Consider the following 23,123-nt stretch of genomic DNA (forward strand, 5'->3'; position numbering starts at 1 on the left):
CAATCCTATACTCATAGCACAACCTCTACACGTAAACAAGCACCAAAGCACATTAACAATATATTATGGTTAATTTTAAATGTGTGACAACTGACATTGTCTAACAAAGAAGCAACATCTAGTTCCTTAATATCTATCTATCTATCTATCTATCTATCTATCTATCTATCTATCTATCTATCTATCTATCTATCTATCTATCTATCTATCTATCTATCTATCTATCTATCTATCTATCTATCTATCTATCTATCTATCTATCTATCTATCTATCTATCTATCCACACACGACACTTATCCATTGTTCCTCTTAATATTTGTGAAACAGCCTTAGGGGTGGAGAGTGTCCTGGCTGTCCGAAATGCAATAGGGCCAATCAGGGTGCAGCCAGCTTTGCTCTCCAGCTCTCGTTCTCCTTCGCTGGATGCTAGCCACTTTGTTCTCAGATGATGAGAGAGACTCACAGAGACACAGAGAGCCCTGCCAAACCGCAAACGACCCCTGATTACCTGCTATGGCTACTGCTGCAAGGGAGAGACACAGATAGAGACAAAACAAGGCCCAAACTGCACACAACCCTTCCCTGTTACAAAGGAGCCCTGATTACCACCAATGGCTCCTACTGCGAGAAAGAGAGATCTGCGTCAGCCGGTGTCCCTGAGGTCCTAGCGCGCATTGCATTCCTGGTTGCAATGGGATTTCTTGCTAGTTTATATATAAATTAATGAAGTGGAAACATGTTGGTTTGGACATTCAAATCTTTGTTCAGCCATGCACTTCACTGGTGCCTGTGTGTGTTGTTTCTCAGGCAATCTTGCCTGATCCCTAATTTAATGCAATAACAATATTTTTTAAAGTACCTTAAGTACATCTTCAAGTATTTAAAAGGAGGGTGGAGCAGAATTGTTCTCTCTTGCCCCAGAGGAACAGACCAGAACGAATGGGATGAAATTAATTCAAAAGAAATTTCATCTAAACATCCAGAAGAAGTTCCTGACAGAGCGGTTTCTCAGTGGAACAGTGGAATGGGAGGTGGTGGGTTCTCCATCTTTGGAAATTTTTAAACAGAGGCTAGATAGTCATTTGACGGAGAGGCTGATTCTGTGAAGGCAAAGGGGTGGCAGGTTACAGTAGATGAGCAATAGGAATGTGAGTGTCCTGCATAGTGCAGGGTGTTAGACTAGATGACCCATGAGGTCCCTTCCAACTCTATTATTCTACAATTCTATGATTCTACCTTTGCAGGGATCATTAGTGTGAGCATTAGTGTAAGGCAGTAAGGTTGCACACCCTGATTTAAGAATAGGTAAAGGTTTATTAAAGAATTATATTTTATAGTGCAGAGGAGGGGCAGAGACAGGAGCTGACTACATGCCTAACCAAAAGAGAGAGAGAGATAGACTGGACTTGTGGCTTCCAAGAAGAAAATGGAAATTGCCCCTAAGAGTAGCAATCGGGAGACAGACAAATAATGACAATAATAGTCTTCTTGCTGCCCCCTGCAGGGTCTTCTTCTCTTCTTCTTTGTACACCAGACATTGTCTATTCCAACAATTAGGACCTATTCCTGCAATTTTGTATGTGCATAGGGGGAAAAACATAAATGTTCTAGGGATATACTAACTACCATAGCTAAATACAAATGTATCAAATATTCATATATTCCACACAAACTTTAAAAAAAAAACACATCAGTGATGTACACCCTACCATGCTGTTCCTGCATAATTCTATTTTATTCCTAATATTGTTTCTAAAGGTCCATTCACCCAACAGCAACAAAGTTTTGGTAGGGTTCAGCAGGCTGAAATAGTAGCAGGAACTAGATATCCCATGGCAGTATGTCCCAGCTTACCCAGAGATTTTTTCATATACCTAAAGCCTCCATATACACTTTTATACACGTTGAAATGTTTCTTTTGCTGGTTTATCACTCCTCTGCATATCTAACAACCACTCCACTTCTCTGGAATGTTATCAGGTTATCTTTCTGACTCAGACAACCTATATATATTGGCATACACAATATACAGTATGAAGGCATACACAATCACAATCCAAGGAAACACAATGGGTTAGACAAGACTATGTTCCTGCTGTAACAAACATAATTTATTTATTTGGAACATGCTTCCAAAAGCATCGGCTACCCCGGCAAGTTTAATGGGATCCTTTTCTGAAAGCATTAATTTGATGATGAGGGCTCTAGAATTGACTTTGGAATTTAAATCTATCAAATATGACTGGATAGAAGCTCTTTGGGGAGAGAAGACTGGACACTCCAAAACAATATGTGGTAGTGTGACTGGGACTTTGCAACCATGTAGACAGAGTCTTTTGAAGGTGAGAATCTGATGGAATCTTCCCCAGGACACGCTTGAGGGAAAGGCAAGAAGGCCCTCCTAGTCAAATAAGAATCCAACTGATAAAAATAAGCAGGTAGGAAGTTATCTTTCTTTAAAAAGAGAAAGGTGATTTATCTTTCCAGAACATCTGACAGTGTTTCCCTGGATCAATGTTTTCTGTGGGGGACACATAGAACATTGCCTTGACCAAAAAACAAATAGCAAAACCAGAAGATTTATTTTGTGGGCCTGTTTAGGGTTTTGCTTGTTTGTTCTTGTAAAGTAAAATAGCTGGACTTTGGGTCAGTGACAATGGATAAAAATGACAGAGATGCTGCTGAACTATATCTCTATGAATTCTACACACAAACGCACATATCCAAAATGCAAGTGGAAAACAATTTCATTTAGGAAAATTAGTTGCTCTTTACTGATAGGTCAAAATGTGATTATAGCATCCCCCGGGGACAGAGGAACATCCTTCCTGAAGTGCATGGCATCTTGAAATCACAAACTGTTCACTTATGCAGACTGCTTCATTAACTAATCCAGTCACTTAAAGTGTCATTTTCTTCACTCACCTCAGGGTTACACTGAATTACTTAGGAGAGTCACAAGACTGCAACCTGCCTCCTACTTCCCACTGTTTCTCCTGCCAGCCTCCTCCCATGACTTAATAACATTTTATAGCCCTAGCTACACATTTGGCTACTCTGTGTCCTCTTCTGTTCCCTGCTCTGCCTAAAATCACCTGGGGCCAAGAGCCATTGTTCTTCCCTCCGGGCTTGCTCACTGCCTTTATGCTGTTTTAGTTTCCCTGGGCCAGAATGCCAAGGCTGCCTTGACTGTATCATTCTGGCCCTGGTCCCACCCTGTTCAACCTAGGTGAAAATTGCTGCTGGGCCTGCCCCACCTCCACCCTTTCTGGCTAGCCTGCCACAGTGTTACATTAGTATTTCAGTGCATTAAAATGAAGGAATTTTTAGGTCAAGGGCCAGGATCACTATGTAGGAACAAGGGATGACATTGTTTTCTTGAACATAAACTACAACACTCACATTCCTGTCTGTGCTAGCAGCTGATTCTACCATAGAGCATTTCTCTCTCTCTCTCCCCCCCCCATCCATGTCACTTCCACGTGACATCAGCACATCATCTCATTCCTCCCCACTCCCAGAAAGTTCCCCCCATCCCCTGCCTGCTGCCCAAACAAACCTGGCAACCCTAGATTTCCATCCTTCCCCACTTGCTTGCTGAGCAGTTCCCTGCCACCCGTCATCCTGCCACTATCCCTTGTCACCAAGCCTAGCACAGCTCCAGGCCTCAACAGTCACATCCAGGCCTGGCTGTGGCAGTGCCCAAACCAGCTCCCTGACACCAGTGTAGCTGGGCCAGGAGCACCTCTCAGATGCTTATATCACTATAGCCCAGCTCTGAACAGCTTCTGTACTCTGCTGCACCCAGCTCTGGAGCAGCTCCTAGACTCCTCCAGGATACAGGACATAAATATTTTGTCTGTGCTTCTGCGGACAATGCTCTTTATTGGGGGGAGGGAGGATTTAAACCTCACCATGTAATTTTTTAAGGTTTTAATTCCTCCCCCCTGCAAACCTAGGAGTTCCCCCAAGTTTGCAGAACTTTTATGTCAGCATCACCCCATTCCACAGATTTAGGTATCCACAGATTAGGCCACACATGATTAAAAGCTATAAGATAATTATACAAAAAATTCATACAATTATAGATAATGTTAATTATATACAAATAACATATTTATAATAACTGTTTTCTGTACACATTTTACAGGGGGAAATGATGTGCAGAAACAGAAGAAGAAGGAAGCATTGGTATTGATACGTACTAAGGAGAAATAAGCGCACAATGGAGATATTCAGCCAAACTAGCAAAAGCTGGTAACATTCCTGTTCTGGAAGCAAGCACTTTAAGCAAGCTTGAAGCAAGCACTTTAAATTGGAAGCCATTAAATAGTCTTCTTTGCAGAGTTTTGAATACTAGTATGAAGCACAGTTTGCAAACAATACACAGACACAATAATAATTACAATTTGCATTCTATTGACTAGGTCATTTTCCTGCTGCTTGATATTAAAAGTCAGATCCCCCCCCCCCCCCGTTGTTCATTCTTTTACACAAGAAGTTTAACCAGATGTCTATGGCAGTGTGTCTCATTTTCAGAGAAGACAAAGCACTCAGAAAGATGCAACTTTGCTTTGGATGGCACCATACAAGCCTAGACTTTATTTAGCATAGTTTGTTGCTCTGTGTTTGTTAATTCTAAACCAGATTCTTTTAAAAAGAAATGCAGTAGTTGGAACACAAAAAAAATTGTAGCTTCTACAATAAATATAATTTAAAGTTTTGCAAAAGATCAATGTTTATTCCCATGACCAGAGAACTGTGTAAAAAACAATCACAATGCATTAAAACTGGGTTTAGAGAAGCAGCAGCAAACCATTTTGATTTCTGTTATCATTCTGACACCAAGTTTACCATTCAAAAATACAATATTTTTCTACTGAATGTCATGCTGGCATTTCAGCTGCTCTTCTTTATCTTTAACCTCTTCATCTCCATCCTCTCCAGAACTGAGCCTCACCAACACATCAGCATTTCTTAGGGTTATACTCCCTACCTGACTCTGCAAAGGAAATGTTACTTGTCTGCTCTCTTTCATGTCTTTCATTTTGCATCATTTGTATTATTAAGTTCATTCAGTCCTACCTGGCTTTCCTGCAGTTCTCAACTTGCCTGTCCAAATATCATGCTGTTTGGGCACTTCTTTGAATGTGCTTTCAAAACAAAGTTTGCTCTATCAGATGAATAAAACAGTCTTCCGCTGCCTCCTAATGGCTGAGAGGGCCAGGTGCTCTTCCCAGGGGAGGCTGTTCTGGAATCATGGGGGCTGCCACAGAAAAGGCCCATTTTTGTGGACCTGCCAGACCATCTCCCTTGTTGGATGGTACAGTCAAGAGGGTCTCACTCTGTAACCTTAGTTCCTGAGCAGAAATACATAGGAGAAGACGGTCCTTTCTACACCCCACTTCCAAGCAATATAGGGCTTTAAAGGTCATAGCTAACACCTTAAATTGGACATGGGTGCAGATCAGAAGCTGTAGGATTGAGGGTCACATGATCCTGGTAACTAGCCCAAACCAGCAGTCAACCACAGAATTCTGCACTAGCTGCATGTTCCCAACACTCTTCAAGGGGAGCCCAAAGTTAAGTGTATTGTAACTAAGGCCTCCCCCTTCAAGGATCGCTGCCTTGTTGTGGCAAGGGGGCTTGCGTAGTTCAGTGAAGCTATGAGCTATGCCGTGCAGGGTCACCCAAGACGGACAGGTCATAGCTGAGAGCTCTGACAAAAGGTGATCCACTGGAGAAGGAAATGGCAAACCACTCCAGTATCTTTGCCATGAAAACTCTATGGACAGTTCCAATAGGCATAACGATATGACGCTGGAAGATGAGCCCCTCAGGTCGGAAGGTGTCCAATATGCTACTGGGGATGAGCAGACGGCTAGTACGAGTAGAGCCAGAATGAATGAAGCGGCTGGGCCAAAGCCGAAAGGACGCTCAGTTGTGGAAGTAACTGGTGGCGAAAAGACAGTCCGATGCTGTAAAGATTTTTATTCCATAGGAACCTGGAACGTCAGATCCATGAATCAAGGCAAGCTGGACGTGGTTAAACAAGAAATGAGAAGACTGAACATCGACATTTTAGGAATCAGTGAACTAAAATGGACAGGAATGGGTGAATTTAATTCAGATGACCATCAGGTATACTACTGTGGACAAGAATCTCGCAGAAGAAATGGAGTAGCCTTCATAATCAATAAGAGAGTAGGAAAAGCAGTCTTGGGATACAATCCCCAAAATGACAGAATGATCTCAGTTCGAATCCAAGGCAAACCATTCAACATCACAGTGATCCAGGTCTACGCCCCAACCACTGCTGCTGAAGAGGATGAAGTTGATCAGTTCTATGAAGCCCTACAACACCTTCTAGAAGCAACGCCCAAAAATGATGTGCTTATCATCATGGGGGATTGGAATGCTAAAGTAGGAAGCCAAAAGATAACCGGGATAACAGGCAAGTTTGGCCTTGGAGTACAAAATGAAGCAGGGCACAGGCTGGTAGAATTTTGTCAAGAGAATACAATGGTCATAGCAAACACTCTTTTCCAGCAACCCAAGAGACGACTCTACACATGGACATCACCAGACGGTCAACACAGAAATCAGATTGACTATGTGCTCTGCAGCCAAAGATGGAAAAGTTCTATCCAGTCAATAAAAACAAGACCAGGAGCTGATTGTGGTTCAGATCATGAGCTTCTTGTTGCAAAATTTAAGCTTAAATTGAAGAAAGTAGGGCAAAGCACTAGGCCACTCAGGTATGAACTAAATCATATCCCCGACGAATACACAGTGGAGGTGACAAATAGATTTAAGGAATTAGATCTGATAGACAGAGTGCCTGAAGAACTATGGACGGAGGTTCGTAACATTGTACAAGAGGTAGCAACTAAAACCATCCCAAAGAAAAAGAAATGCAAGAAATCAAAATGGCTGTCTGAGGAAGCTTTACAAATAGCTAAGGAGAGAAGGGAAGTGAAAGGCAAGGGAGAAAGAGAAAGATACACCCAATTGAATGCAGAATTCCAGAGAAAAGCTAGAAGAGATAAGAATGCCTTCTTAAATGAACAGTGCAAGCAAATAGAAGAAAACAATAGAATGGGGAGGACCAGAGATCTTTTCAAGAAAATTGGAGATATGAAGAGAACGTTTCATGCAAAGATGGGTATGATAAGGGACCAAAATGGTAGGGACCTCACAGAAGCAGAAGAGATCAAACAAAGGTGGCAAAATTATACAGAAGAACTATACAAGAGCGAGCTTAACATCCCTGATGACCAAAATGGGGTAGTTACTGAACTGGAGCCAGACATCCTGGAATGTGAAGTCAAATGGGCCTTAGGAAGTCTGAGCAACAATAAAGCTAGTGGTAGTGACAGCATTCCAGTTGAACTATTCAAAATCTTAAAGGACGATGCAGTAAAAGTGCTACACTCAATATGCCAGCAAATTTGGAAAACTCAACAATGGCCACAGGATTGGAAAAGGTCAGTTTACATTCCAATCCCAAAGAAGGGCAATGCCAAAGAATGTTCAAACTACCGCACCATTGCACTAATTTCTCATGCTAGCAAAGTTATGCTCAAAATCCTACAAGCTAGGCTCCAGCAATATGTGGACCGAGAACTTCCAGAAGTACAGGCAGGATTTCGAAGAGGCAGAGGAACTAGAGATCAAATTGCCAACATACGCTGGATCATGGAGAAAGCTAGGGAGTACCAGAAGAACGTCTACTTCTGCTTCATTGACTATGCTAAAGCCTTTGATTGTGTGGAGCACAACAAATTGTGGCAAGTTCTTAAAGAGATGGGAATACCAGAGCATCTTATTTGTCTCTTGAGAAATTTATATGCAGGTCAAGAAGCAACAGTGAGAACTGAACATGGAATCACTGACTGGTTCAAAATTGAGAAAGGAGTTCGGCAAGGCTGTATACTGTCGCCTTGCCTATTTAACTTGTATGCAGAGCACATCATGAGAAATGTGGGATTAGAGGAGTCACAAATTGGGATCAAGATTGCAGGGAGAAATATCAACAACCTCAGATATGCAGATGATACCACTCTAATGGCAGAAAGTGAAGAGGAACTAAAGAGCCTGTTGATGCGGGTGAAGGAGGAGAGTGCAAAAGTTGGCTTGAAACTCAACATCAAGAAAACAAAGATCATGGCATCCGGCCCTCTCAATTCCTGGCAAATAGAAGGGGAAGAAATGGAGATAGTGACAGATTTTATTTTCCTGGGCTCCAAGATCACTGCAGATGGGGACTGCAGCAAAGAAATTAAAAGACGCTTGCTCCTAGGGAGGAAAGCTATGGCAAATCTAGACAGCATCCTAAAAAGCAGAGATATCACCCTGCCAACAAAAGTGCGTTTAGTCAAGGCTATGGTCTTCCCAGTTGCAATGTATGGCTGCGAAAGTTGGACCATAAGGAAGGCCGAGCGTCAAAGAATTGAGGCTTTTGAACTCTGGTGCTGGAGAAGACTCTTGCGAGTCCCTTGGACTGCAAGGCGAACAAACCGGTCAGTCCTCGAGGAGATCAGCCCTGACTGCTCTTTAGAAGGCCAGATCCTGAAGATGAAACTCAAATATTTTGGCCACCTCATGAGAAGGAAGGACTCCCTGGAGAAGAGCCTAATGCTGGGAGAGATCGAGGGCAAAAGAAGAAGGGGACGACAGAGAATGAGGTGGATGGATGGAGTCACTGAAGCAGTAGGTGCAAACTTAAATGGACTCCGGGGAATGGTAGAGGACAGGAAGGCCTGGAGGATCTTTGTCCATGGGGTCGCGATGGGTCGGACACGACTTCGCACATAACAACAACAACAACAACTAAGGCATGGGTCACTGCCTGAACCAGGAACAAGTGCAACTGCTACACCAGCTGAAGCTAGGTAAAAACACCCTGAAATAGGCTGATTTTATGTACCCTTTTGAAGGGGACAGTACTCTTTTTTCACATTTCCCCGCTATCCTCTCATTTTAATAAAAATTCAATTTTGTCCCCTTTTTAGTAAAAAAGGATATACTTGCTATAGTGTTTTTGCTTTGTCTGTATGCTAATATAACACGTCATTTTTTCATATATGTTTGATTTCTATTAAACATTTGGAATTTGGGCTGAGGGTGCAAAAGGTCATTGACCGTGGGCAGTTGGCAAATTTGCAGCTACATGAGCCATGTAACAGGCCCAATAATCAGGGAAGAAATTCTATTTTAGAATTTTCTTTTAGGGGCTGCCTTAAGAAAGGATTTTTGTAATTAAAGATGTAGTTAAAAACCCTTTCCCCTAGCTTTCTTCTGGCCTACATCTATATGAATTTTTGTATGGGTTCTGTCACTGAAGAAAAATGGTAAGCTCAATATGTTTATAAAACTTTTTTCAATATGTTTTTCATGAATACAGAATATTTAACCTCCATGCCATTTTGCCATACCAATATCCCCTTTTTGTTTCAAGGAAATATGGTCAGCCTACTCTGATTTTCCAAGGTGACTGCTATGTTGTGCAACCTTCTTAAACTGAAAATGTGACTTTGCAAGGGGAGAGTAATCCATCCCACTTTTGTCTTGTCTGGATTATGTTTCAGCTCAGTCATCCCCATGCACTAGTTTAGAACATCAATGGGTTCCTCAAAATTATATGGAGAACAAAGCTAGATCTTGGTATCATCTGCTTATTGGTGAAACTGCAGTCCAAACCTCCTGAGGACCTCTCCTAGTTGCTTCATATAGATATTAAAAAGTTTGGGGGATAAGATAAAATCTTGCAAAAACCCACGAGCCAGTAGCCAAAGGCAGAACAGGAATCTGCTAGCACTACTGTTAGAAAAATAAAGTTCTGCCTACAATCAGAGAGAGTCAGACAAAAGGCAGACCAATTAGGAAAGGAATAAACACAAAAAAACCCTCCTGGGACAAAAACACCTAGAAGGCTAGGTAGTCCAGCATCTACTTCTAAACTAAAGCCTACCCATGAGATTATAATTACCTAGGGCTATGTTGTACTATGCATAACCTCTTATTAAGCATGCTCAGTAGCTTCTACACTTCTGACCTCCAATTAATTTCCTGGAATGGGCTGCCTGCTATAGACCAGCCAACCCTCTACACCAGTGGTCCCCAACCTTTTTAGCACTGGGGACCGGTCAACGCTTGACAATTTTACTGAGGCCCGGGGGGGGGTAGTTTTTTGCCGAGGGACATCGCCGCTGCCACCTGAGTCCCTGCTCCACTTGCTTTCCCACTGGCGCACCTGACTTCCCACCGCCCGCTGGGGGCGCAGTGCCACGCCAAGGGAGAGCTCCAGCCATGGTGTCGACTGGAGAGCACCAAAGGTGAGCCAATGGCAGAGTGGCAGGGCAGCCCCCAAGGCAGCAGCTGGGAAGGATGAGGAGGAGCCGCGGCCCAGTAGCGACTGATCCACGAACCGGTCCCGGTCCCCGGACCGGGGGCTGGGCACCACTGCTCTACACCACTGGTCCGCAACCCTCTTCAGGCTGCAGACCGGTGGCGGCGGGGAGGGCGATCGCCCGGCTGCGCATGCCATGCATGCGCGGTACTCCTGCACCTGTGCACCTGCATGGCCAGGCCACGCATGGCGCAAACATGCAGGCGTGGGAGTGCCGCGCAGGTGCGCAGGTGCGGGAGTGCCGCGCAGGCACGTTTGCGGCCACGCATGGCGCAAACGCGCATGTGTGGCCCTGCTTCCCTCTCCCCCCCTCCCACAAAAAGAAGCTTGCGGGGCCACAAGCTAATCGGCTGCTTTTGCAGGGTAATTTCTTACTGGGAAGTTTCTTACTGGGGGGGGAGAGGGAGCCGCGGCCCGGTGACAGGCCCTTTGCAGCCTGACACCTGGCCGCAGCCCGGTGGTTGGGGACCACCGCTCTACACTACAAACTACCTGTTATCTCCTTTTCTACCACACACTGCCTTTGATGTTAAATGATGTCAGTCCATCTAGCTTTTGGCCTGCAGCCTATCATAGCCTATTGCTAATTAGCCAGGATACAATTTCCTGGCACAGTCTATGGCTGAAACCCTTTACTCCCTTATTTCTTTCCCAAAGAACATTTCCTTTTAATATTTTTCCTTCACTATCTTCTGAGACTGGCCTTCCAGATAGGGCTTGAAACACAACAGAATGGTGTCTCTCAGTCCCAGCAGTGAGGGTGAGCTCCATAGGATACTAAGGCTGATGAGAATAATGACTACTGAGAAATCTAGCAGGACTAGCAGGGTCATATTCCCCTTTCTAGTTCTTGGTAGAGATCATCAAAAGGTAAATCCTGACCTAAAATACGATTGAAACAGGTTTAGAAAATTCAAGACTCCCTATGCAGCTTGTAAAGGTAAAGGTGGTCTCTCCGATACTGTCATCCAACATGGTAAATCTCCCCAAAGTAAGTAAATTCGGGGTTTTAGGGGGAAATTCAATAATTTATTTCAGAAGACAACCAACAACATCACATCAGATCTACGATATTTAAGTCAAAAACAATAGAGATCAAGAGGCAATTATAGAGGCAAATCCTGCGCCCCCCCCCCCCAAATTCAGGTTCATGCAGATGTGCTTATTTTCAAAGGATAGTACTATTTACAGCTAGCACCTCTAGGTGGGAAACAAATAGCCAAAACATCTGAAGACACGATAGAGAGCCACCTGGCCTAGTGCATGGGAACAGAAAAGCAAAGGTGCAGAATGAGTGGTGCAAGTCATGGCAGTCAAGCCACCCCGTCCTCAGCAAGTCAAGCCACCCCATCCTCAGCCTACAAGCCTCAACTATCGTCTCTACTATCTAGTTGTTCTGTTGGTCTGTTTGCACCAAAAAATACAAACTGTTGTTGGTAAGATACACCCATATCATTGCCTCTACTACCACTGCTCATCTCTATACTATAAACCACTATACTATAGTGGCTACCTAACAGATACTTTAAAGAAACAAGACTGTTGTTAAGGCATCAGCATAGGCATTAAGTTTCAACCAGACCAACAACCACCAAATTAACGCCAGCTGAAGTTTCACAACCATCTTATATCAGTCTTGGATCCCATGCAAAACATAGCACACCATATCAGAACATAATCAAAACTGTACGCACATTCTAGATGATATGATATCTGGTTTCCGACATTGTTATTGTTAATTTAAAAACTATATCCTTCTTTCAGCATGTAGAAAATATTAAGTACACAAGTGAGTTTCAAAGTGAGCACTGGTTCTAACCTTTATAATCCACAGATTTCTCTTTAGAGACATATTTTCAAAGTAAATATGTAAAGCATGCAGACAGAAGATAATGCTTCAGCTCCAGAGTTGGTCTTGACCCAATCAAACTGAGTGTTATCTAAAGGAGCAGGCTGATTCACACAGAAACTACGTGAATTATAAATGTCTGGCTTTCAGGAGGTTAGCTGTTTGGCCCCCCTTTCCACCTCTTACTAGAGGCTAGTTGGGGGGGTTGGGAGATTGAGGAATTACTGCCATGGTTGTTACACTTTTCTTGATGATTGTCGTCCTGTTTTGTAATGGGGTTTTATTGGGGGTTTTAATGGACTTTCTGTAACCCGCCACAAGCCAGTCTCGGGAGTGGTGGGAAATAAATAAACAAACAAACAAACAAACAAATAAATAAATAAACTGTTGCTAGTAACGGCTGGCCAGCTCCCACAGTCCAGGTCACCTGTACCATTCCACCCCATCCTCAGCCTACAAGCCTCAACTATCGTCTCTACTATCTAGTTGTTCTGTTGGTCTGTTTGCACCAAAAAATACAAACTCTTGTTGGTAAGATACACCCATAGCATTGCCTCTACTATCACTGCTCATCTCTATACTATAAAAATCAGCTCTGCAGGCAAAAATTGCTGCTTTGGAGGCACTGTACCATTTTGAGGCTCCACCTCCAAACCTCAAGGAATATTTCCAACCCAGGGATAGCCAACCTCCAGGTGGGGTCTGGAGATCTTGTGGAATTACCGCTCATCTCCGGGCTATAAAGATCAGCTCTCCAGGCAGAAAGGGCTGCTTTGGAGGGTGGACAGGGTTGTTGTGCAAGAGAAACATTTGAGGCCTCCCACACAGGTTGTTGTGGAGATGAAACATTTGAGACCTACTGCACAGGGATGTTGTGCAGATGAAACAAGAGGCAAAAGAAGCCCATAACAGCATCCAGTTGCATCTGCACAATAGCCTTGTGTGGTGGACCTCAAATGTTCAGAGAGCGGTGGAGAAGAGACATGCATAGCTTGGCTGGGTCTTCTCTCCAGCAGCGAGGCCAGCCACAGCAGTATTTTAAGTGAGAAGGGGCTTTTCTGAGGCTTCCTTGCCAGTCAGCCATTTAGCAGAAGGGGAAAGCTTCTCCCATCAAAGGAATGCATGTGCATGCCCACATACTCCCCTGGAGTGGTTCTGGAAAAGTAGTTCTGAATTTTCAGGAACCCCTCAAGATCTTGAAATAGTAAAGACAGTCCAGAAACAAAAACCATGCCCTCGCCAAACTCTGGAACAGAAATTAACAAGAAGTCCACTCCCTTGCATATCATTCAGAAGCTCAGCAAGTGTCAATCAATTAAGGGAATGAGGGGCAGGGAAATTTCAAGCATGATGTAATAATGTGACATATTTGGTGTTTCTAGACCAGAAGAGAATGAACAAGACAATGCAGGGCTGCTGTTTTTGATGGCAACCACAATCTGCATAGCACCCATTATACAGCTATGGGAAGTTAAAGAACTGGCACAAGTCAGACTGTATCTCATCGTAATGGCCAGCTTTATCTATGGGGCATCCAAGTATTTTTCTGCTTAGCTAGGCAGACTTGGTAAAGCCGGGGAAATCAATTATTCATTCATTTCACATTTGATATGTGAAAATGAGTTCCCATTTAAATTCATGCCTTAAAGTATTAGCTCAGGATGCATTTAGCACAAAACCTTAGTATAGCCTCGGGGAATATTCCTGGGTACAAAATTCTGTTGCTTGAATCATAGACAAAACTCTGCTTGAAGATAACAACAGCCATGTATGCATATCAAATACCAGAATTTAGCCCCAGGGGTGGGGCATGCATTGCCTTCAATTGCTATGTGAATCTCCCTATTCTGCCATTCTTCTATGATGATTTTTTTAAAAAACTTACTATGGGCCCACAGAAAGTTTTTTTTCTTAACCTCATTTCTCCCATTAAAAATGCAAACAAACACATTCTGAAAGTAGCTTTTCTTTAAAGGTGGGAGAATATTCTTATTGGGCAATAAAGAGGGGATAGTTTACCCACTGAGTTATGCCCCATGTTGTATAAACCCAATCTGTGCTGTTTCCCATCTGTCAACTGACAGAGAAGATTCCCATTAATCAGGTTTCCACATCTAGGGGAAAAAAACAAAACTAATAAGTGCAGTTACAGATTTCATTACATTGTATATGTGGTGGAGTACAGGAGAGCATGCCTACTATTCCCCAAACAAACTTAGTACATGAATGAACTGATGCTTTTAATACAGTGTCTGAAAAAGGGTCTTGAGACACTCAAGAGAAAGGCAGATTGTAACAGACAACACCATAAAAGTTGAGATCCAAATGCTGAAGTAACAGCAACAAGTAAGTGAAGAGCCTGAGAGACAGGCCAAATGCTCTGAGTGGCCAATAACCACTGAGGGAATTGATACAGTGCTTGTGTGCTAGAGGGAGTTCATTCTGGTACTGGCTGGCATTCAGACAGAGCGTGCCTGTGCCTTAGCTGCTCTGAGGAGAAATTTTAGTCAGAGAACAGAGTCTTTACTAAAAGCTGAAAATAAATCTACAGTGTATGGAAAACTGGAACAATTGTTATGGCAGAGGGTGTGACAGAACAGGCCTGCTTCAGCCCTGCAAGCACTATACTACCTATACTACCTCATCAACACTAGGGAAATGCCACCTCCTGACTTGTCTCACGCTAACACTGACTGTTATATGGGTTTGCCCACTGACTCCCATTTTCCCCTTTAAATTCTGAGGTCTTGCCTATATGTCTTCCACAGCTCAGTGTTTGGCTACAATAGGGACTGTTTACTATTTAGCACACCCCTGGAGGATTAGATGCTTGGCACTGCCAGCCTCACCCACTTCCTTAGAGCTCCCCTTTTCAATAGTGGGAGGGTGGTATACAAATGCAATAAATAAATAAATAAGATGGTGGGGGTCATTGTGGTAGAGAGAACCACTACCAGAATCCACAATATTAAAAGATTTATTAAAAGGAAAATATTAACAAGTATAGTTTTGGCAGTGCATTTTGAGCAAGAGATTTCTAAAGAAATCAGTTAAAGCACAATTCTTCTATCCTCTCACAAAAACATGCCCTATGATATGTTAAAAATACAGCATGCTCCTTACTTAACAAGTTACCAAGTTCTATAAAGTTCTCTTTCTTCAAGGCATTGTTCAGTCATTAAGATGAGTACATGGTTAAAATATGGCTGCCTATTTTAGTCCTGCAGTAAGAGGTCATATTGCTCCAATGGAATCCCTGCAAAATCCCTGTTGCAAGGGATTCTTATCATCTGTGTGTTCCCTACCACTTTGAACAGGACAACCTGTATCAAATAACTACTTCCACAAGGGTCCACGGGAAATTTCTGCCATATCTCCAGCCTCTATCTTCCTGGGTGGAGAAAGAAAGCACTGAGACTCAATGCCTTTTAGCTAAGTATATTAGCATTCAAATTAAACTAAGCAAATAAGCATTCTCTTACCTGTTGCCGAATTTCTTCTTCCATTTTTACTGGAGATCCCAGCTCAGCTACCTGCTTGACCCCTTCACTTGCATATCCTCCATATTCCCAGAGAACATAGTTTTTTGAATGTGATCCACCAATTATTGCAGACCAATGGTTGGCTCGCCCTTAAAAAAAAAGACAATCTATTATCTGTTTATTCAAAACATTTAATGTTACTTGCCCACACAACACAGATACCCAAAGCAGTAAACAACCAAAACTCAAAGCAAGCTTTAATATATATATATATATATATATATACACATACACACACACACACACACACACACACACACACACACATTATGCACATGTATATACATATATATATGAAAATAAAAAATGAAAAATAAATGAACTATATAAATAGGAAGCAAATTCAGTGAGGGAATAACAGATACTTGCAAAAGACAGTGCATAGGAGGACAGATTAATCTCCATGGGGATTCAGTTCCATAATTCTGGTTTCATGATTGAGTATGCACTTTCTGAATTGCTACTCATCTAGTGTTAAAAACCCCTTAAGCAGGACCTCTGCTGATGATAGTAAGCAGATAAGTTCATATGGGAGTAGGTTGGCATGCTTGTCCCAAGTCTTATATGACTTTAAAGGTCACTACCAACACATTGAAATGGGATCAGAAATAAACTAAGTGCCAATGTAGCAAGAGTGGAGTGATACCCATTCATGAAACACTGTGCAGTATATTGCCACAGAACTTGCCATTGACTGACTTCCCTACAGATGATAGAGCATCTTCTGTTCAAATGTCCCATTTGAATTGTTCCTTCTAGAGGGCCACAAGGAAGATCATCTCAAAAAAGGCTAATGATTCCCACTTCCTATTTACAACAATGAGAATCCTACTCCATTCTATCACTTTGCTGATTAAAGTCTGAAGCTGTCAACTAGCCTAAAGAGATTTTCTCTGCCTTAAATGGTTCCTTAGTCTGGAGTGAGGCTTCTTGGAGGAAGGTTGAATCCATGCCACTGTCTCATTTGAAGATCACATACTACAGTGTTTTTAAAAATAACTTCACGTACGTTCCCCTTTCCCACCATGTCATGTCCCATGCAGAGCAATAGAATTACATTTTAGAACTTATTGAGTGTCTTATTTTAGAACTATATTCTGGAAACTGACAAGAACAGAGCTTAAAACCTAGACTTGAGTTGAAATGCACTTTGGTTGACAAACTAGTAAATAAAATTTTGTAAGTAATTTAAAGTGAGACATCAGTAACGTGGGACATTATGATGTAAGTAGGATAATTGGTGGACATATGCCTTGAGGCATATAAGGATGAAGGATGTTAGCCTATCACTGGTTTAAGAGCACTGGGTTGGTTAGGAACTGGTACCTTCGATGGGACAGTATCAACCAAACTCTTAAATGCTGTATAAGAATGTCTGAGGAAAATGATAAGACTTAACATCACTTGGAATTATTTTTTGCATGTAAGTGAAGATGAGCAAAGCCACCAGTAGCACTAATCACATTTGTAAGTGTGGTGGGTTTGTCCATAACACTGGCAGTTGTGATAGTCGCTAGTAGGATTGGGTGCTTTGGCGCCTAAAGCGGCCGGTCTCACCCGGCGCAGCCAGCACTGCGTCGCAGGGGGGTAGGAAAAGCGCAGGTGTCAGTGCGCTGGCAGGCGCACACATGCAGGCGCAGAACTCCATGCCTCCGTGTGTGCGCCCGACAGTGTGTTGATGCCTGCACCTCCCCCCCCCCCGTGGCACGGTGCTGGCTGCGCCGGGAGAGACCAGCTGCTTCGGGCATTGAAGCGCCCAACCCTAGTTGCTAGTTAGGACTCTCATTAATCTAGGGATGTTTTATTTATGTAGTCATTTATAAATTATGTAGTTAATTCAAATACTTGCATCCTTATTTTGGGGAACTGATTATTTTATTCACCCTAGTTCAAATCACAACATAGCCTCAAATACAATAGTGATGCCATACTATATCTCTGCTTCTACCCCCAACTGTGATACAGAGATCAGGACAACGGCTTATTTCAGTGACCTACTGAATTCATTTCAAGTAACGAGTAGTCTCATTAGAGAAGAAACTGATAAATCTGTTATTGAATCTTCTCAGCATCTTTCTAAAAAAAGAAAAAGCAGCTTCTCAGGGCCCAAATATTTATCAGAAGCAGGGCTGCCAGATCCCCACAGCTAACAGCAGGGGACTGGTGGTACTGTTATCAGATCCAGGCGGGTAAACTCCTAGAGATTTGAGAAAGGTGCCTGGGAAGGACAGGGCCGTCAATGGGTTCAATGTAATAGATTTTTTTCTTCCAAAGCACCCATTTTCTCCAGGGGAACTGATCTCTGTAGTCTGGAGAAGAGATGTAATTCCAGAGGATCCCTAAGTCCCACCCGGAGGCTGGCACCCCCAACTGGAACTGCATGGGGGCAATAACACTGGGGGCAATAACACTGGGCCAGCGAATAACACTGGAGCAGAATGCAATTTTAGGCATGAACCGAATATGGAAGAATAAGGATAAATCTAAATAAATAAATAAATAAATATCAGCCTTAATACAAAGTGCCAGCTAGTTAACACCGTTGTCTTCCCCATAACAACCTATGGATGCGAAAGCTAGACCCTGAAGAAAGAAGACAGGAGGAAAATAGATGCTTTCAAATTATGGTGTTGGAGACGAATGCAGCCAAAGTTACCAACAATATAGTTTTAGAGAGGAGCAAACCAACTATGTGATTAGAAGGCAAGATATTACAGCTAAAGTTCACTTACTTTGGACACATCATGCGATCAAACTCGCTAGAAAAATCATTAATGCTCAGCATGATCAATGGCAAAAGGAGGCGTGGTTGCCAAAAGATCCGCTGGCTCGACACGATCAAAGCCGATGCAGGGATGACCATTAACCAACTAAAAGAAGCAGTCATCGACAGAAACATATGGCAAAAACTTTCCTATAGAATCCCCGAGGGTCAGACATGACTTAACGGATAACATCATTCTTCCATGTCCACGTGGTTATGTAAATCAAACCTGACTTTATTCCCTGCTGGACATCCACCTTTTCCCTACCCCCCCCCCCATTCTAAAATTAATAGTGCTGTGAGTTTTCAATTTTGATTGGCAAATGCATGTGGAGATGATAGTGTTAAAACCCCCAGGTCATATGTTCCCAATACAAATATGCGCTCTATATGGTTGTTATTTTTATTTAATAGGTAGTGGAAATATCTGGTCACAGTTCCAGTGTCTTGTCTCATTAGGCCTTGAGTTACAAAGCTCTTTTAAAATTCATGAAGAGGAGAAAACAGAAGTAAATACACTACAGTTGCTGGTTATAACTGTGATTCAAATCTCTTGTGCTTAAGCATCCCCTTGTGTTCAGTGTAATATACCTCCTGTTAAGTATGCTTAAGATTTGGGCATGATCCTTCACAGCTCTACTTGTGATCAATCCCACTGATTTCAGGAAAAGTTACTCCAAAACTGGTATATGGAGTATTCAAGCTTTAAGCAAGCAAAATGTTTTGTAGCTCAGTGCCTGTGCAACCAAGACAAAATACACTATTGGGAAGATTTTTAAGAGCGTAAACTGAAGATACACCCCCAACTGCCATCTGTGTCATCTAATAAATGATTCAGCTGCATTCAAGGCTGCATTTTATTATTTAAAAAGTCTCATGTGTGTCTTATCTTAAAACTACATTCTGGATACTGACAAGAGCTATGTTTAAAAAATTAGATTTGTATTAAAAAGCACTTTGGCTGACAAACCAGTAAATAAAATTTGGTAAGTAACTTAGAGGGAGACATCAAGAGCAAGTTTAAGTGCTTTATCTTATTTATAAGCTAGTAATATTAATGTTCTCAGGGCAAAGGGAAAGCAGAGATCTTTTTAAAGCTTTTTATTTCCATAGAAATCTAATAAAGCCTGCAGCCCCCCCCCCCAAAAAAAATTATACCCTCTACAGCAGTGGTCCGCAACATTTTTAAGGCTGCGGACCTGTGGGGAGGGGGTCGATCCGGCGACCGTTCATGCGCAGCTGGTCCCCGCATGCGCTGCAGCCGCTCTCCCTCTCCCCCCCTCCTGCAAAAAGAAACTTGCCAGGCCGCAAGCTAATCAGCTGCTTTGGCGGCTGATTTGCTTGCGGCCTGGGAAGTTTCTGACTGTGGGGGGGAGGGGAGAGGGAGCCGCAGCCCGGTGCCGGGGCCTTAGTGGCCCAGCACTAGGCCGCAGCCTGGTGGTTGGGGACCACTGCTCTACAGGCAGAAAGACCCTCTTGGGGGTTGAATGAGCCTTTCACAGAGGTCGCGGCAGGGCAAGCAGCTTGGCCGGGGGGGCACCATCCACACAACAGCCTTGTGGGGTAGATCGAGATAGAGCATTTGTCTGTCTGGAGCAGCAGAAGAGAGTGAGATTGGCATGGTGGGACAAGAGGCAGAGCTGAACTGAAAATCCCTGGGGGGGGGGATACTACAATCATGAACAATGGATCTTCATGCCATTGGTCAGTTTCAGTTTAATTTCTGTGAAAGAACACTTGCATAATTTTATGGTTGGGGGTCACCACAACATGAGGAACTGTATTAAAGGGTTGTGGCATTAGGAAGGTTGAGAACCAATGCTGTAATGGATGATGTTGGAATTTACAAATGCAGTGCAGTGACAATTTTTAAGTATATCACAGATCAAACTGTTTGGATCCAACATGACATGGACTACTAGTTCAGCAGTCATAGAATGTTATTGTTGTTTCATCTAGCTGCAGTTTCTTGGAATTGTTTCATTTTACAGGATGTGAACAATATGTTTGGAGTTCATCTTACAGTTCCAGTAACTGCCCCTTGAGGCTAGTTACAACTAGAAAGATGGAATTGCAGAATTAAGTTCAAGAAGTTCATTGAATGAATAAGCTTGGAAGAGCTGAAACTCTTGAAGAGGAAATCTTTGGATCAGGCTATGTTAAAAACTACACTTATCTAGACAAAAATTCTTATTTTGGATAAAATGTTTGAGCAAGCGATCCCAGGCTTTCTTGTATGAGGTGGATAATCTGAATCCTTTCTAATCTGCTTGCAAATCCAGTTTAGGAACTGAACTGTATCTTAGTCGCACCTTAAGTGATCTTCACCAGTGAGAGAGACAGTGTGATTATCACTCTGTTGATTCTATCACTCTGTTGATTCTCCTACTTTTCAGCTACTTTCAGTCCAATCAGTACATAACCCTAACCCTATGGAGATGGGCATCTGGGGCATTGCACTCTAGTGATTCCATTTTGATCTTTTTGAGCTGGCACCAAATGCAGCAGCATGATTGCTGACAAATGTAAATTACATCAATTTGATGTACTTCCTAATGTACAATTTGAAGTACTTCCTGTCCTCATATTGAACTGCCTATCCATTCACCCCTACATTCTGAGATAAAGGTGTTTATTCCCATCCCAAATAGTCTCCTTATGTTTTTGGAACAAGTGTAAGAATTTGTTTACTTGAGTGTTTTATCAAGCTTTATCAAGCTTCAGGTAGTGAAAAGTGAGGTATAAAAAAACAACTCTTCTTTCTTATCATCTCAAAATGCTTATGCTTTTAAGAATGTATTGATGCTGTTCCTATACTGTTCAAGGCCTGGACCCACCAGAGCTTGTTTGAAGGCTCTGGTGCCCCCTGAAATGCTGTTTTAGGGGGTTAAGGGACATTTCTCTAAGAACATTTCAGGATGAGAAGGTAAGAAAGTTGAGATACCTTGGAAAACTTAGGTGGATCCAACTTAACATTGGTAAGGTATGTATACTGCTGCTGCTTTCATATATTTACTGATCTTTTAATTTTATACTTGCTATTGTTACTGTTGTGCTTTGGCTATCTTGCTCCTGCAATATTAATATTATTATTTATTTATATTATTAGTGCTAGGAACTTTCTGATTATTTGTAGTATTTTAAAATTGTTTTTGTATGTTGTAAGCTGCCTCAAGAGCCATTCGGCAGAAACCACGGGTTAAGAATAATTGAAATAAATAATAAGAACAAGCAAGCAAGCACTTACAAGTAAAGTTATAAAAGGCATCTGTCTAGTTGGAAGAATATTCATGGGCATTTCTACAAGAGTGTGATGCTCAATACACTGTAATTTTCCACAGTACAGAAAGAATTAGGTTTTATTTCATTTAATTGTTTTCGATGCCCTGTTACAATGAATGCACAAGCCTCCTGCTTGCACAAGTGTACCTCTGTATGTAAGACAGAGTCAACATAAATTCACTTGACAAATGAAACCAAAGACCAGTACTTGAGTAAATGTGGGATTTTTAAAAATCACTTTATGTAGATAGGAGGGGCAGCTTTCTAGTTCCCCCAGGATTTTTAGTTATAATTTGCTGTTGGTTGCTTTTTATGGGTTAGTGCTCTCTTCACTAGTGTCAAAATGAGGGGGACTCAATTTCGTAATGAGAACAAAGCAAAGAGAATAATTCTTGATGCTGCTGCATGGCCTCAAAAATGTTCATATTTATTAGATGAGGTTGCATAGGAATGCAGACATATCAAGAAAAATGGTTGCACTTTCCAGTGTGTTTTATATTACAGTCATAAAGTTTAATAACACATAATCCTTCTCTTATTACCTGACAGCTGGGCAAAAATTATCTTGATCTCTGTATTATTATTTATCACTTGGAGAGCTTTTAACTTTACAAAGTGCTTTAAAATGGTTGTGTCATTCATCCCGTGAGCTAGTCAGCTTGTATACCACTCCACTTTCCAGATGGAAGTTTTCCAGATAATGATTTTCCCCACATAAACTACTGTCTGAGAAGTGTTTAAACCCATAAGTGAATCCAAATCCTATCTTTGCTACACACAGCTTCCAAACATTTCTACAGTTTATCACCCACCTTATACATACATTTCCTTGATAGTAAGCTCTTTTTAATTATCATTCTGCATTTCTGTACAGTTCATTCTACTAAATATGCAATAATCTTATCCCATTCATTCTGATGAAAGAATGCAATATATCATCAGGCGTGTTGTTCAGACAGTAATATCCTGGCTAGCTGGGTAACATGATGGCCGAGTTGAATTTAGGAAGCTATGTGTATTATAAGATCTCAAGTGGTTGGCAGGACACTGGTACATTTTACTGATGTTTTCTAATATTTTAATTAATATATGAACATTTCTACTGTTGTCACATTGGATCCAGCTGTGCTAGAAGAAATGTGAGTTAAGAAATATTTAAAATAAATAAACAAACATGTCCCAGTAATAATCACCTGACCTAAGCACATGCTGACTAGCAAGACAACTGTATTAAAATAATAATAATAACAACAACATTAATTATTATTTTATTT

General features: G+C 42.0%; 1 protein-coding gene across 3 annotated transcripts in view; it reads right to left on the reverse strand.

The window, feature by feature from the left end:
- SPON1 (spondin 1) overlaps positions 1–23,123 on the reverse strand; it is a 383,122-nt gene that overhangs the window by 226,932 nt on the left and 133,067 nt on the right. For all 3 annotated transcript variants that reach the window (XM_077321895.1, XM_077321896.1, XM_077321894.1), the window contains one exon: positions 15,744–15,892. In XM_077321895.1, the coding sequence (XP_077178010.1) occupies positions 15,744–15,892 (149 nt within the window). The remainder of the gene's footprint in view (positions 1–15,743; positions 15,893–23,123) is intronic.

Source organism: Paroedura picta, chromosome 2 (assembly GCF_049243985.1).
Source record: "Paroedura picta isolate Pp20150507F chromosome 2, Ppicta_v3.0, whole genome shotgun sequence".
Lineage (NCBI taxonomy): Eukaryota > Metazoa > Chordata > Lepidosauria > Squamata > Gekkonidae > Paroedura > Paroedura picta.